Source organism: Heterocephalus glaber, unplaced genomic scaffold (genome assembly GCF_053883595.1).
Source record: "Heterocephalus glaber isolate CG9 unplaced genomic scaffold, H.glaber_assembly_v1.0 deba00001461, whole genome shotgun sequence".
In the NCBI taxonomy this organism is placed as follows: Eukaryota; Metazoa; Chordata; class Mammalia; order Rodentia; family Bathyergidae; genus Heterocephalus; species Heterocephalus glaber.
In genome coordinates, this window is record NW_028258308.1 from 44,914,077 (window position 1) to 44,928,900 (window position 14,824).

The following is a 14,824-nucleotide window of genomic DNA, read 5'->3' on the forward strand; positions in this document are numbered from 1 at the left end:
GGGATTGTGTTTCCTGCCCCTCTGATGGTAAGCACCGTGAAGCAAAGTGGTAGCTAACTTATTCCTGAGATAGCTGTAAATTCCCAGCAGACCTGAATACAATTCAGAAGAACAGGAAATCAGTGAGTCAGTTTTTCCTTCCTCCCTTCCTGGAGGAATGTTCTGGAGCATTTGTATGTGCCAGGCTCTGAGGACAAGATAGAGACTTAGGAGGCTTGGCTCAGGCCCTTCTTCAGCGGTGAGAGCATTGTGGAAGCCGGGTGTGGAGACGCAGCACCAGAGGTGACACCTGGGGGCTGTGGCCCGGCACTCTCAGAGCCCCACGGTCACCCACTCCTGCACCTTCACGTAGGCTCAGGCAGTGGGGCCCAGAGTCACAGATGCAAACTTCAAAACAGAGCCATGGTAAACCACTTCTCTTTAAGTAGTCTGTTATCTCAGATAACTGTGACAATGACAGGAAGCTGACACCCAACATGGAGGTTAACATGGCTTGAACCCTCAGTGGTACTTGTATGGCTGTTCATTGGGCAGCATAGACAGTTATGCATGTGGGGCCCTGTCGTGAGCGTGTTAATGAGATAGCATTGAAAAATGTTAAAATCAGGTGATTTGGACGAGCTTAGTTTTGCTCAGTGGCACTCATTCTTGCCCTGGGTCCTCACCCTGCTGCTCGTCCTTTGGGAGTCCCGGCATACACTGACCTTGTCCCTCTGGCCTTGACTGTACCCACTGGGTTTGCCTTTTTCCAGAGCCTTCCAGTGTGGGCAGTAGAACCAACTTAGACCTGATCCATGGGGAAGGCACAGGACAAACCAAGGACAGTGTTGCCACTCTCTTGAGTGGAATGCAAAACAAATGCCCATACTAATAAGAGTTCTCTGCTAGACAAAATGGCTCTGGCCACCTCCTAAATGCCTCTTCCCAGCAGATAATAAATCACTCAGGGAAACAATAACCTAACTTTCCCGCCCCAAAGCTTTCCCACTTATAGTCCTTTCCACAGAGAAGTTCAAACGTGCCAATGGATTTAAACCTCACCTCTGGCTGCAGCCAAACATCTACCTCCACTATGTCCCCCCCTATGCCCCTTGCCCATAGAAGAGGTCACCTAGCCAGCCCCTGGCCACTGCTCTCGCTCGCCATTGTTAGAGACAGCCCGGCCCCCCGGCCCCTAATAAAGGCTTAGTCTCAGGTGTTCGTATTTTCGGCTCCTTCTCACCCTCTCACACACTTTCTCCGTGGCCAGGGTGAGGTGGCCTGGCAAGATCTAGGGAAGCGCGGTGAAGGCTCTGATATTACCATGATTGCCATGGGCCAGGGAGGCTGGGAAGTAGGCATCATTGTGGCTTCAGTTCCCCCATGAGGAGCTGTGGGGGGAAACACTGGGCATGGGAACTGCTCTAGCACTCATGAAAGAAGCTATAAAGTGCTGTTTTCCCCTTTGTATAGATTTTCACTCATAAGAATCCACAAACTTTCAAAAGTTGCAAGCCCCGTCCCTTCTCTGTCACCTTTTCTCTCTCTGTGAGCAAGCAGATTAATAAGTCAGGAGTTAGGACCCAGGGCTGTGTCCTAGACCTACAGCTGGCTGGAGATCCATCAAGTCCACTCGGGAGAGCTGCACAGGAGCTGAGCTAGGTGGTGAGAGAGCTTGCCTCTCCCTGGCCTTGGGGCTTGCTCCCTGGGGCTTGTTCAAACTTCAGGCTGTGGTGTTTTTTCGTGGTTAAAAGGAAGAAATCACATTTCTGCAGCAGACATGATGCAAAATGACTTTGTGCTGGTGCCTTTTCTCCTCAGCATTGCTCCCTCAGGTAAGATGGGTTGGACTCTAACCTGGAGTTGCGGAATTATTTAAGTGAAGGAAGCAAAAGTAGACTGTGGATCATGTTAGAACTGCAAAAGGTAATGCAGTTATATTTGGATAACCTTTCAAATGTGACTCAGATGGTTACTTCTATGAAATCTGTGTATTGCTAAAGACATCATATCTGTGAATTCCATAAGGTTTGTTTTGGTCACTTGTGTCTTACTCTTTTTGAATAATTATGAGCTTGGTAGGAAGCAATAAACGCAGAGGAAATGTTACTAAATGCACCGAGTTTTAGTCAGAGGATTGTTGAAATATTGGACATAGAAATTTACTATATCAACACTTTTGTATTATATCTGCTAATAATTACTATGTACATGTACAGATATTTGATGTTGTCCAATATATTCTATAGTCCTATATAAATATTTTGATGTGTATATCACAATTAAATAAAAATATATATCAAATGTCTATGAATATGTATGTGTTATGTAACTTCTCCAATCGGAAATAGTGGAATTATTAGTTTCTCTCTCTCTCTTTTTTTTTTTTTTTGGTACCAGGGATCAAGCTCTCGACCTTGCTCTTGCAAGACAGGCAGTAGAACCACTGAGCTAAATCCCTGGCCCCCAGAATTATTGCTAAGGAAAGAGGACAAATAAAAAATGAGAGAGAAAGCAGAAATGGAGGGAGAGATAGGGAAAGACAGAGAATGAAGAGAAAAACATAGGAGAGAAGGAAAGAGGAAGAAACTACTAAAAAGGTTAGGACACACTTCTACCTGCCAGTTTCTGGGGGTTTGGGATCCTTTTACTTCTTATCTAACTTAAGAACAGAAAAACTCTTCTCATGCAACCAGAAACCATCTAAAGCCAGTATCTAGATGATAAGGAGGTTGTTCTATAAGCAAATTGTTTTTATTTCTCAGTAGTGTTTTTAGCACATCTGGTTATTACAAATTTCAAATGGAGAGGTAGAAGCACTGACATAGATTTGCCCACATCCAGAAATAAATCGTGGACCATGAGGCTTTTTTGAACATTACCCTAGCTTCAAAAACAACCTTTCTTTCTTTCTTTCTTTTCTTTTCTTTTTTCTTTTCTTTCTTTCTTTCTTTCTTTCTCTTTCTTTCTTTCTTTCTTTCTTTCTCTTTCTTTCTTTTTTTGGGGGGAGGTTACCAGAGATCAAACTCAGGACCTTGCATGTATAAGGCAGGCACAGTGCCACTGAGCTAATCCCCAGCAAATACAACCTTTCTTCACAGCAGAGACTCCACAAAACAAAGTCGTTTCTAAGTACAGAAGGCATCAAACCCATCTCCAAATATTACTAGTTGTGTTCTTTGCAAAGTCTTAAATATAGTCTGTCAACCAGAAAAATAAGAATCAACATTTGTATGTTTTAGCATACTATTAATGTCTGATGTTTCTCTGCCTTCATTTATCAAGGTATTCATTTTATTGTGAAAGAATTGGTGCTTTCCCCAGGAAATTCCCTCTCTGGTAAGCAAAGATAATCAGCATAAATATTTTAGGGTTAAACATGCATCTCCCCTATACACAGTGATGAGAATAAGGAAACTGGCCTGGAGGAGAGCCTGGTAATTGTTCCCCACTGTTTGGGGACAGCTTCTGAGGCATATGTGTCTCTTGTAGATCTGTCATAGATTTAATAAGCTGTAGTAAATCTTGCCTATGTGAATATGTCTAGACCTACTGGAGGTGTACACATTTCCTAAGTGATTTAATCTTACTACTCATTGCAAAGATCTTTTAATTACACAAAATTACTTTTTCATATTACAAGGGACAACCCTTTTATTTTTATATTTCAGGCTGTAGTAAAAAAAAGAATAATTGTGTGTGACTATGTGACATCTCTGGTCTTGCTGATTCACATGTTGATTGCTTATGTCTGTTCCCAGAAAGTAGAGACTGTATCTTATTCACGATAACATCTGCTTGTTCATTCAGTAAAAATCTGTTGAGCATCTATTGTATACTAAGAATACTTCTAGGATGTGTGAATGTAAGAGAGAATAAAACAAAATCATTCTAATGCACTCTCATGCTAGTGAGAATTCATTAAACAAGTACTATTTGATTTTACCTTGAGGGTTAGCTGAATGTGTTGATAGAAGAAGCCACCATGTTTGTGGTATGATTTCTTTTTAATGGAAAGCAGAACCAAAATATACTAAGAAGTATCAAAACAAAAAAATTATCTCCCAATCATATTTGCTGAGGTTTGAAATTCTTCAATCATTTCTGTTCTCTCCTAGCTGAAGATAAACAATGATGTTATCTTCAATAAAACTGTTCATACTCATGGGAAGTTTCACCTATTGTCTTATCAGTTATTGACACCTAGGTGTGATTTTATCCGAATTTGCTTAAAAGTAGATGGGGGGTTTGGGGGTGAGAAGAGAGCAGTGGGTTCTGAACCTGACAAAAGGCAAACTGATCAAGAATAGAGACCAGAAGGTCAAGTCCTAGGTTCCAAAGGAAGACTTCCTTGTTGAGCTGGAATTAGCACCTCATCTAAACCCCTCCCAATTGCGCTCACTGGGATGAAGAGTACTGTTACTCTCCCCACAGGAGTGGATCCTCTAACCCCCTGATCATGGCAGCTACCTTCACCTCTGCTCATTGAATAGCAGCCCTGCATGGAGAGTACTCCCATGAATGGCACATCTTGGACTTAGGCTGTCTTTTGTATCTTTGAATATCAGGCATTCATGGCCATACGTTGTAGCTGTGGCATGGACTCCAAGACCTTAAGCACAGGACAAGTGAGCTGCTGGAGGTCCTAGCAATCATCCCACCCCATTTTTATTGGGAAAGGTCAAATGCCTTGCTTAAAGGTCATGAAATTTGGAATTAGGAACAGAACTCATTTCTTTAACTCTAAGTCTAGTGCTTCAAAAGTTAAATAAGTATTTGTTGGATTCCCATTGTAAAGAGTGGTGAGTTTGGCAAGGAATTTTGCCTTCTGATCTGGACCAAGAGCAGCATGCTTTCCTGGAGCACAGTCCCAACCCAAGCTCCGTGGGCAGGAAATAAACAGCCAGGGCTGAGAAGCACATCCCCAACCCTGTCTCCCAGTTGCTCACAGTGGTCTCTGGCCCTCTCCAGTCCTCTCTCTTCTTGCTTTCTACCCACGGAGTTGACCGTCTGGGCCCAAAGGAAATATTTTGACCAAGAAAAATAAACAAAGATTAAGCAAGGAGAAGAGGAAGAGAAAAAGAAAGGGAAGAACAGGGATTGAGGTGGGAAACAAAATTCTTGCTTTGCCAGAGATGGTGAAGAGCTCTGTTAGGCAGTAAACACCCTCGGAAGATGTCACATTGGACTAAGTGTGTTTTTGGAAGGTGTCATGCAGAGTAGGACTCAAAACAAGAGTGTGGGGAGACCACATTTAACTTGAGGCAGAAATGTGCCCTCATTGCAGAGACCACATTTAACCTGAGGGCAGGAATTCCCTGCCCCAAAAGTGACCCCAGAATGGTGCCCCAATAAGGGATCCCAAGCAGAGCCCTGGACACCAGATATCACCTGCAGCAAAGGCAGAGCTGAGTAGGTAAAAACCAGCATCAGTACCACTGAGTGTCTTTCTAAGATCAAACAAATGTGACTGTGACTTGGTTTTAGAAGTCTTCTCAGTAGTATATTGCTTTAAAAATAATGCATTTATAACAAAATACCTGAGATTACTGAAGTAAAGAGAGAAGGTTTATTTAGGGTCACAGTTGTGGAGCTGCCAGTCCATGATTAATTGGCTCTATTGCTGTGAGGCCCACTGTGAGGCAAAGCATCATGGCAGGAGTGCCTGGCAGAGCAAAGCCAGTTTCATCACAAACCAGTAGCAAAGGAAGAGGCCAGGCCAAGGTCCCACAGGTGCTCTCAGTGATCTCAAGACCTCCTGCTAGGCCCCGCCTCTTGAAGGTTCCACTTCCTCCCAGTAGCATCACCTTGAAACCAAACCTTTAACAAATGAGTCTTTGGGGGACACTCACATTCCAAACTACAGCAAAGCATTTTGAAAAACACAATGTAGCAAGAAATCAGCAATAACAAAAATGTGTGTGTTAACAGACTTGAATTGTTGGAATAATTTTTACCTGAGGAGAGACCACAGCAGAAGTAACAGTCATTCGCTATACTCAATCTTCAAACAGTTCTGGGCTGGTAGAAAGGTCACTGAGCTAGTAGTCAGAAGACAAGACTTGGCACTCATTAGCAGGGTGAACCTGGGAAGTCACTTCCTCTCAGTACTACAGGGCCTCCACCTGTAAAGTGAGAGGCTCAGACGACTTTGAAGGACCTTTCCGACTTGTCTGAGCCTCTTATCAGTTTATTTTTCTTTCCTGCTTCACTGATACTGAACTTGGGAAATCTCAGCTTCCCAAAGGAATCATTTCGCCTCTGAGAGCAGTGAGTTCTTCATTTGTCAGTGGATCCTGAGATGAGCCTCAGAGCAGTGGTTTTGTCCAATTAATTTAAAATCAAAGTCAATTTACAAAAAGTGAATCACACACAATTCTTCAGAAGTCCTTTTATTCCTTACAACAAAGACCATTTTCCTGGAACTCCTGAGTGCATCTGTGATTTTCTGTCCCCAGGAGCAGTAAGCCTTCTTTCCCCCTGTCACAGAGAGGATGCATTATGGTCTTTCCCCTCTGTTTATTCATTTGCTCATTCATCAGACATCATCAAATATGTAATGAGGACTAATTTCAAAGAATCTAGAAAAGGCCCTTGCCCTTCCTTGTAATGTGATATCTTAAAAGCACAAACCATGAACATGTGTAGTCCTGACCTATGTCTGCTCCTGCCTCTATTTAAGATAGGTTCAGAAAATTTGAAGATACTAGGTAAGAAGCATTAAAGCTTTGAAATTTTTTTTTTCAGGTCTGTTTTGCTCAGAATAGATTTGTCTCCATCTGCCCAGGCTGCCATACCTGAGTGGCTTGGACTGGAAACATGTTTCTTTCTGTTCTGCAGGCTGGAAGTCCATGATCAGTCTGGGAAAGGCTCTCTTTCTGGCCGTTGATGCTGCCTTCTAGCTGGGTCCTTCCTTTCCTCTGTGGCTCCCCTGATTACATGTAGCATCTGTTCTGAGGAAAGGGGGGAACACTGATGGGCAGGGTACTAGCAGTGTGTGTGGCCACACTGCTGAGGTTTGTGTGCCCCTGAGCTTCGTGTGTGGGGAGCTTGATCCTCCGTGTGGTCATGTGCTGGGCTGGCGCCTGATGAGAGATGTTTGGATCCTAGGGCTCTGGCCTCAGGAATGAAGGAATCCTTGTAATGAGGGAGTGGGTTCCTTATAAAAGGACAAGTTTGTCCTCTCTCCCTCCCTCTCTCTCTCCTGCCTGTCTTTGCCTTGCCCTCATGCAGTGGTCCAGCCAGAAGGCCCACCCCACCTTCTGGTCCCTTCATCTTGGCCTTCACAGCCTCCAGACCAGGAGTCATTTCCATTCATTCTGACTTAGCCAGTCCAGTCGTGCTGCTACAGCAGCACCAGGCTTACTAAGACAAGTGCCTTGCCAACTGCTCTCCAGTTAGAGGGCTCTGCCAACACCAGGAGACAGCTGCCTCCTCCCTATTCTCTCTTCCCTGAATATGAGCACTCAGCCCTGTCCCAAGCTCCCCAATACCACACAGCAAAGCAGAGGCAGGAAGCTGACTGTGCTGCTGCTGTAGGGTTTGATCTCCCCCCATGCCTGTGCTCAGCAGTTCCATGCAGCTTCTGTCTGGGAGGTGGGGACACTGGGGTGTGACAGGCATTCTTCAGCTGAGGGGGAGATGGGGAGAGATAGCGAGGGCAAGGGCGCTCGGGGCAGATGGAGGAAGTGTGCCGCAAGACTGACATGCCTTTGAAATGGAGGGCAGGAAGGCTTCTGAGACAGAACAGCTGCCAATGAGCTGTGTCAAGAGAGGCATCTGATCAAAGCTCCTCACAGTGAAGAGCAATCAGGGCTGGGAGATGAGATGCAAGGACCAGGACGGAGTGGGAGAGGGCAAGAAGGCCAAGGCAGGCCTGGGAGGGTGTGGCAGGCTGGATAGGGACGGGGGTGTTTTGTTCCTGAGTTTGATGGGAAACCATGTGGAGGGCTTAGCTGGGAAGTGATGTAATCCTTTTCTGATTAAAGCTGATCCTAGCTGCTGTGAAAATTGTTCTGTAAAGAGAGAAAGACCACAGAAGCAATTAGGAAGCAGGTCGGGAATACAGAAGTGGTGGTTCCTGTGCAGGGAGCTGCGGGGAGATGATGGGAAACTACTGGAGATGGATGTATTTGGAAGGGTGTTAAGACTGAATGTGGGGTAGGAGGGGGGCCAAAAGGGACATCAAGAATTTCCACCTGAGCAAGTGAACATCTCTTCCCTCTGAAAGCTTTGGGAACTTTCCACTTCTTTCTCCCCTGCCATTTCCAGTAAGATTTTGGGGCTCCTACAGCTTAGCACTCTGGCAGCTGCCCAGCTGTGGTGCCCCTGGAGACAGCTCTGGTTGCTAAGAACAGTGGAAGAAATGGAGTTTGAGAAGGACTAACGTTTTAAATAAAGGAGTACAATGCAAGGCCACACCTCTCCCTGTCATGCATTTGCATTTCAACATTTGCTTTAGCCCGTGGCCCCACCTCTGTGTCCTGCTCCCTCAATGCAGCAGATGGAAACCTCTGGTGAGCGTGTTTGTGTGTATGTGTTCATGCTCGTGTGTGTGTGTGTGTGTGTGTGCACTTTTGTCCAAATGGTAATTCTAGGTTGGCTTGGGTGAACCTTGGGAGGTGTCACGTGCAGTCATTGTCCCTCGTGTGTGTCTCCCAGTGCAGGGAAGGTTTTCCTGGATAGGGCAGATAGTGCAGAAAGGGTTGCTCTGGCTATTGATAGGGGGTTGAAAATCCAGGGAAAGACTGTAATTTTAAAACAACAAAGGGCTTCTTTGTTTTAGGTTTGTTTGTGTAGCCTTGAAGAGACACAAAACACAACTCTAGACTCTTTCCCAAAGCCACTACCTTACCTTAGGAGATAACATTTATTAAAGGTATTTCATATTCGGGGGCTGAGAGGAGTTTAGCACCCATTGCTAATCAGGAAGACCTTCCTGGTGGGAGATGTCTCAAGGAAGGAAGCAAGGGAGCAGGGAGAGGCCAACGTACATATACACATGTAGGTGAGAATACATAAACATACAACACACATACAATGACAACATACATTGGTGACAACACAAAATTCATATGTATACAGCACACACAAAACAAATTGTATATGGGATACCCTGGACAGAAGCCAGGTGTGTGATGGAGAATGTGTGGAACAGCCTGTTCCTGTTGGGAGGGGACATCTCCATGAGACCGAGGTGAAGGTCAGGCAGGTGGCTGCAGATGGCCCTCAGGTTGGAGGTGACATCCCCCTGGGCTCTGTGGGGAGAGTGAGCTCTGGGACCCGTGGAGGCAGCAGACGGCCCCAAAGCTGCTCTGCCAAGTGGCTGCTGGGAGTGGGCTTGGGTCTGACCTGATTGCGGGTGCTGAGCAGCCACCCTGTCCTCCCATTGACTCTAGCTCCCTCCTGACTCTTACAGCTGCTGCACAATTCAGTTCAGTAGCTGAAAATGAAGATGCCCTCCTCAGACACTTGTTCCATGGTTATCAGAAATGGGTTCGCCCTGTATTAAACTCCAATGACACCATAAAAGTATATTTTGGATTGAAAATATCTCAGCTCGTGGATGTGGTGAGTAATCCTTGGCACTGAGCTAAAACAACACACATTCCTTATAGCTTGTGTGTGAGTCTAAGATTGTCTTCCATGTCTGGCCTTTCAGTAATTTATGGTAAGAGAAAATCCACCTCAAGAAGCTGGTGGGCCGACTGGAGGACAGAATGAGAAGTTGTCACGGAGTGAATGTTCACTGGAATGCTGTCACTGTGGGACTCTGGGGTCAAGGGCTGGATGTGCTGCTAGGAGACCCTTGGCTCTGGGAGTGGGAAGTAGGTGAGAAGGAGGACAGAGCCCAGGGCTGCTTAGCTGCCTAGCTCCTCCCTTGCTGCACCCCGGGCAGGCCTAGTGCCAGCACCTGCAGGGAACCTGGGCCAGAGCAAGGGCAGCTGTCCCTGCTCCCCCGGCTACCCCTAACCTTTGGTGAACTCAGACACACCACAATATCTTCTTTACCACTGGGCTCCAACTTCTGCCATGATTATGTTCTTGGAAAAAACCAATGAACTTAAACTCTCCAAACACAGCAGAATTGTCGTGCTGTCCAGTCCCAAATGTCCCAAAAGAATCCTCCCACGTGGCCCAAGTTCCGCACACTGCCACAAACTTATCACTCAACCACTCTGGCTGGCTCAATAGCCCAGAATTCCTTCTAAAAAAGTATGCAAAGCTTGTCTTCAATATAGCTAATATTGCAAACCACAGTGGCACATCCTTGTAATCTCAGCTTTGTAGGAAACCGAGGCAGGAGGATCAGAAATTCAGCCCTCTGGGCAATTTAGTAATTTAGCAAGATTCTGTATCAAAATAAAAAATTAAAAAGGCTGGGAATGTAGCTGGGCTCTGAGTTCAACCCATTGTACTGTAAAAACAAACAAACAAAAAATATGTATATGTATGTATAATATTTCCTTCTACCTTTTACTGTTAAAATGTTTTCTGGGTTATGTAATTTTGTATAAATATTGCCACAATGAACTGCTAACATGTTTTAATAATTATTTCTCCTTTTAAGCAAACTATGCATAATATGTTAGGATCACATGCCATTTAAACATTCTTAAGAATCTTTTGCACTTTTGAACACCAGGGTAAGACTGAAAGAGCTTCTTTTAAAAAAAGAAAAAAAAAAACCCAAAACTTCAACTTCCTTCAATTTTAATTCTTTTTAATTGTCATTTTTTGTAGGATGAAAAGAATCAACTGATGACGACAAACGTGTGGCTCAAACAGGTAAATTCAGCCCCAGAATTATATTTGCCAGTACAACTCACTGAAAGACTTATCTTTGCAGACAGGCTTTGACTTGAGAAGTATTTATTGTAGAAAGCACATTGGGTCCCTCAGGGAGCTGTTGGGGATGGCAGAGAAGTGGCTGCTATCTTCTGTGCTGTTGGGAGCACTGAAGGCAGCCCTGAGGTCTCCTCAGCACGCGCTCCCAGTGCTGCTCCAGCAAGCAGAGCTGCCCCTTGGGGCTGGGCAGGGGTGGATGACACTTGCACAGTGAGGCCTGGCCCTCCTTCCCTGGAGTGCTTGGAGAGAAAGAAGAGATTCAACCATTCACCCATTTCCTCTGGTCCTCCAAGGGAAGAATCTATTTCCAATGCCTCCTCTTGCTCCTTGACCCCCAAAGAAGAGAATAATGGAGGCTGCCCCTCCGATTTCCAAGCCCACTAAGCTTTGGACAGCATAATAAATATGTGTTTTCCCGATAAAGCTAAAAATGCATTCTGGGTAGTTTTGAGCTTTCATCTGAGATGAGTGTTTACCTGTCATCTGTTTCCTGGGGCCAGACAATTATGTTCAGAGGAGCTAATTATTTATCTGTAAATAATTATCTTTCAAAACCCAATTTTACAGTGTTTTGAGAAAGGAGAAAATGCTGGTGCCTGATCATAAAAGTTTGGCTTAATTGCTTCTTGTTTGTTTTTGTTTTGTTAGCAATTCTTTTTTAAAGGAACAGTCAGATGTTGCATGATCTGTCTATAGATTTCCAATATTCCTGATGAGGAATTACATCTAGAATTATACAGACGTGATACTTCTCATTTGCCTATACTGAAATACATTACTTATCTACTGAGACTCTGTAAACATTGTTCAGTTGCTTCTGCTAATGGTTTGGAAGAAACAATGGATAAAAGAAACCGAGGACATTCCCTAAGCTTCCTTCAGTGTCATTAAATTTCTTCCACCTGAAACATGAATCAGAATTAGAAAATTATTATACATTTTGCTACCTTCTCTCCCTCTTGGTAGGCATGTTAGCAAGTTGTGAAATGAATCTGCATACTATTTTACTATAAAATACCTAGGGAAAAATACTGAGCTTGGAATTTATATGTAAAAATACAATTAAAATAAAAATATGTCACTATATACCCATCTCATTCCTCAGTGACGGGATATCAGATTTTTGCAATTTAGAGACTGTGGAATTTAGTTACTTGAGTTTATAAAGAACAATAAGAACTCCTCTATTTGAGATAACAGGGGAGAGAAAAACCTAGCATTTTATCTTAAAGTATAAACAGGTTTAGGAAGTTAACAAAAACAGAAAAAACAAGAATACAATAAAACCTTTGTGAGCCAGGCATGGTGGCACTCACCAGTAATCCCAGCACTCTAAAAGCCTGAGGCAGGAGGATCTCAAGTTCATGCCCAGCCTGGGCAATTTAGGAACTTAGAGAAACCTAGTCACAAAATAAAACAAGAAAGCATGGGGCTATAGATCCCCAGTACCAACAAAAACAAAGCAAACCTTCTATCTTCCCACAGACCTCCTTTCCAACTGCTCATTGAGGTAAGCTCTCTCTTGAAATTTCTCTCTGCACGGACTATGGACTTTAATATTGAGATTGTGGGTGGTTTTCACTTTTCTTGCAGTTTTGAAAACAAGAAATCGTTTCAGCCAGAGAGAACAGGCTTAGACACAACTGGGTAGAAGTCATCGCTACTCAGGGTTTAGCTATAGCTTTGAGAGTGACTCCCAGCAAAGTTATGCCACAAGATCACAAGAGCCTGGAGAACCTCATCAGGTCAAGATTAAAATCCTGAAATCTCTCACCCCAAAGAGAGTAAGAGAAGTCATTTCAGAGGAACAAGTTGACGCTTGGCTGATTTAAGTTCCCATTTAATGTAAGCGATAAGAATAACGGGCTTTAGTTGTGTTTAATTTGCAAAGGTCATCCTAGCTTGTCCCTGTTTAAGGTTGTCAATCAGTCACCTGAACTGGAAAAGGGGCCACCACTGCCTGCATTTTACCAGGAAGTCTGGGACTCCCCTGGCTGGTACCTGGGTTTCCTAACTCCTGGCAAAGGCCCTTTCTGCCACACCCAGCCCCTTCTGTAACATGAAGATCTGTTTCTAAATTCTAGCAGCAGCCAAAGTAGGAGAAAGCAAGCTTCTTCATACCCCACACAAATACAGAGAACATGCTCAAAGGCACATCTGCCCACATGGACTGAGTTTGGCACTGGAAATGTAACAAGGGACCTTAGCCAACAAGTGCCAATGAGTACCGTGCTATGCTGCAAACTGCAGGGGCCAAAGAGGAAGGAGATTCTGTGGTGTGATGGCAAACGGAGACGGCTGCAGGACCAGCAGCCATTTGAACTTGACCTTGATGTCTCTTTTATACTTTTTTTTTTCACTTTCTTGAACCTAAAAGGATAGAAAAGGGTGAAGGATAAAGTGAAAAGTATGTAGGGCTGGGCTGAGGCTCAGTGGTAGAGTGCTTGTCCAGCAAGTGTGAGACCCTGGGTTTGATTTCCAGCATCACAAGGAAGGAAGGAAGAAAGTGAGGAAGAGAGGGAGGAGAAGAAAACAATGAAATTGATAGTTTAAGAAAAGCTATCATTGAAGTCATTCAGAGGTCTTAACCCCAAAGCAGCTAATAATAATCCTGCAGACTTACTGAGCACCTGGTAAGTGGTCATGGAATGAGCTCTTCTAGTTCTTCCAGCTCCTCTGTAAAGTAGCCTCTGTTATCATGTCCTCTTTCTCTTCTATCCCCAAGGATTGGAGGCTTGAATCGACTTGCTCTGGGGTTACTGTGCTAAGTTTGATTTAGTCTCCTGGTCCTAGACTGCAGGGAGCTGGCAGAGGGGACCTTTTCTCCTCTCAGCCCTGCTCCTGGGGAGTCCCTTTCCTAAGCCTGGTCTTCAAGGCTTCTGGGGGCGGGAACAGAAGGATATGCAGGAGAGAATGAAGCTGTGTTCATTCCATGTTCTATTCACTCAGCAGGATCCATTGAGAGCCTATTATGTGCCAGGCACTTCACCAGGTCGTAGGCGTGGGAGATAAAGTTACATTTGTCCCTTTGTAGAGGAGACAAAGCATTAGTTATGTAAAAAGTAATCTCTGTAACATGATAAACAATAAGTATATAGAAGTCCTGTAGTGATAGAAAATGACAGCAAGACGAGGAGAAAGTCAGGGAAACTCCAAAGAGGAGATCTTTAATTTGGATCTTACAGGACAAACAGAAGTTCTGCAAACCAAAAAGGTATAGAAGCTGTGAACCATCCAAGTCATATTCTCCATAACTAACATGACTCCAACATTCTCACACCTGAGCAAGCTGTCCATTCACCCCAGAGTACTGCAATCAGAATGAAGACGGAAAATCCCAATCCCCCATTTTTCTTCATTTTCCTTCACTCACTGACCAACACTCTGACCTGTGACTGCACAGGGAGTACAATTCTACCTCTCTGGAACAAACTGCTGCTCTGTGGAGGGGACATACTTGCATGCTTGGGCCTTTTTGTCTGGCTTTGCTTTTGTTTTACCTACTTCTCCTATCTAATCCTCTGTTCCACAGCTCTCCTCTGGCAAATTTAAACATTCCTTTTCTATCCTCTCAACCAAAGACCTTTATAAGGCACAAATCTAGTGACATCTAGAGAAAGACTTCCACATTGAGCTATTTTTATTTTATTGATTTTATTTTGCAACCCCATTTGCCTTGTCTTCCAGTGAGGAATCAAAACATTATAAACCATAAATATATTATTAACACTGACTTGCTAATACTCATGAGAAGGGACTTAATGCCCTAGCCCCTGCAGTGTTACCTCATCATGTTCAAGTTTAGGAAAACGGCATCACAAGCACCTTAATAAAGGAAATGGAAAATGAAACCAACCTTTTTTCTAGTGGCACTAGGGCAAGACCGCTTGCTTTGATGGTCTCATATCAGTGTGACAATGGATCCACTGTGCTCAGTAAGCATTCACTGGGTACCTGCTCTTAGCTGGGTGCTGTTCCAGGCCTTGAGCAGCGCAGG

General features: G+C 44.2%; 1 protein-coding gene and 1 long non-coding RNA gene across 4 annotated transcripts in view; one reads left to right on the forward strand and one right to left on the reverse strand.

Moving 5' to 3' along the window:
- Positions 1–1,411: 1,411 nt before the first annotated feature.
- Chrnb3 (cholinergic receptor nicotinic beta 3 subunit) overlaps positions 1,412–14,824 on the forward strand; it is a 28,625-nt gene continuing 15,212 nt past the window's right edge. The window contains exons 1-4 of one of the 3 annotated variants that reach the window (XM_004855264.4): positions 1,412–1,814; positions 3,265–3,318; positions 9,398–9,549; positions 10,723–10,767. In XM_004855264.4, coding sequence (XP_004855321.1) covers positions 1,760–1,814; positions 3,265–3,318; positions 9,398–9,549; positions 10,723–10,767 — 306 coding nt within the window. In that variant the 5' untranslated portion in view covers positions 1,412–1,759. The remainder of the gene's footprint in view (positions 1,815–3,264; positions 3,319–9,397; positions 9,550–10,722; positions 10,768–14,824) is intronic. The other 2 variants (XM_004855265.4, XM_004855266.4) reach the window with 2 other exon arrangements.
- Positions 10,585–13,731, reverse strand: LOC110344061 (uncharacterized). Its single transcript, XR_002386337.2, has 3 exons — positions 13,451–13,731; positions 13,056–13,197; positions 10,585–11,066 (listed from the first exon to the last, which is right to left on the reverse strand). It is a non-coding gene; the product is annotated as an uncharacterized LOC110344061 (long non-coding RNA).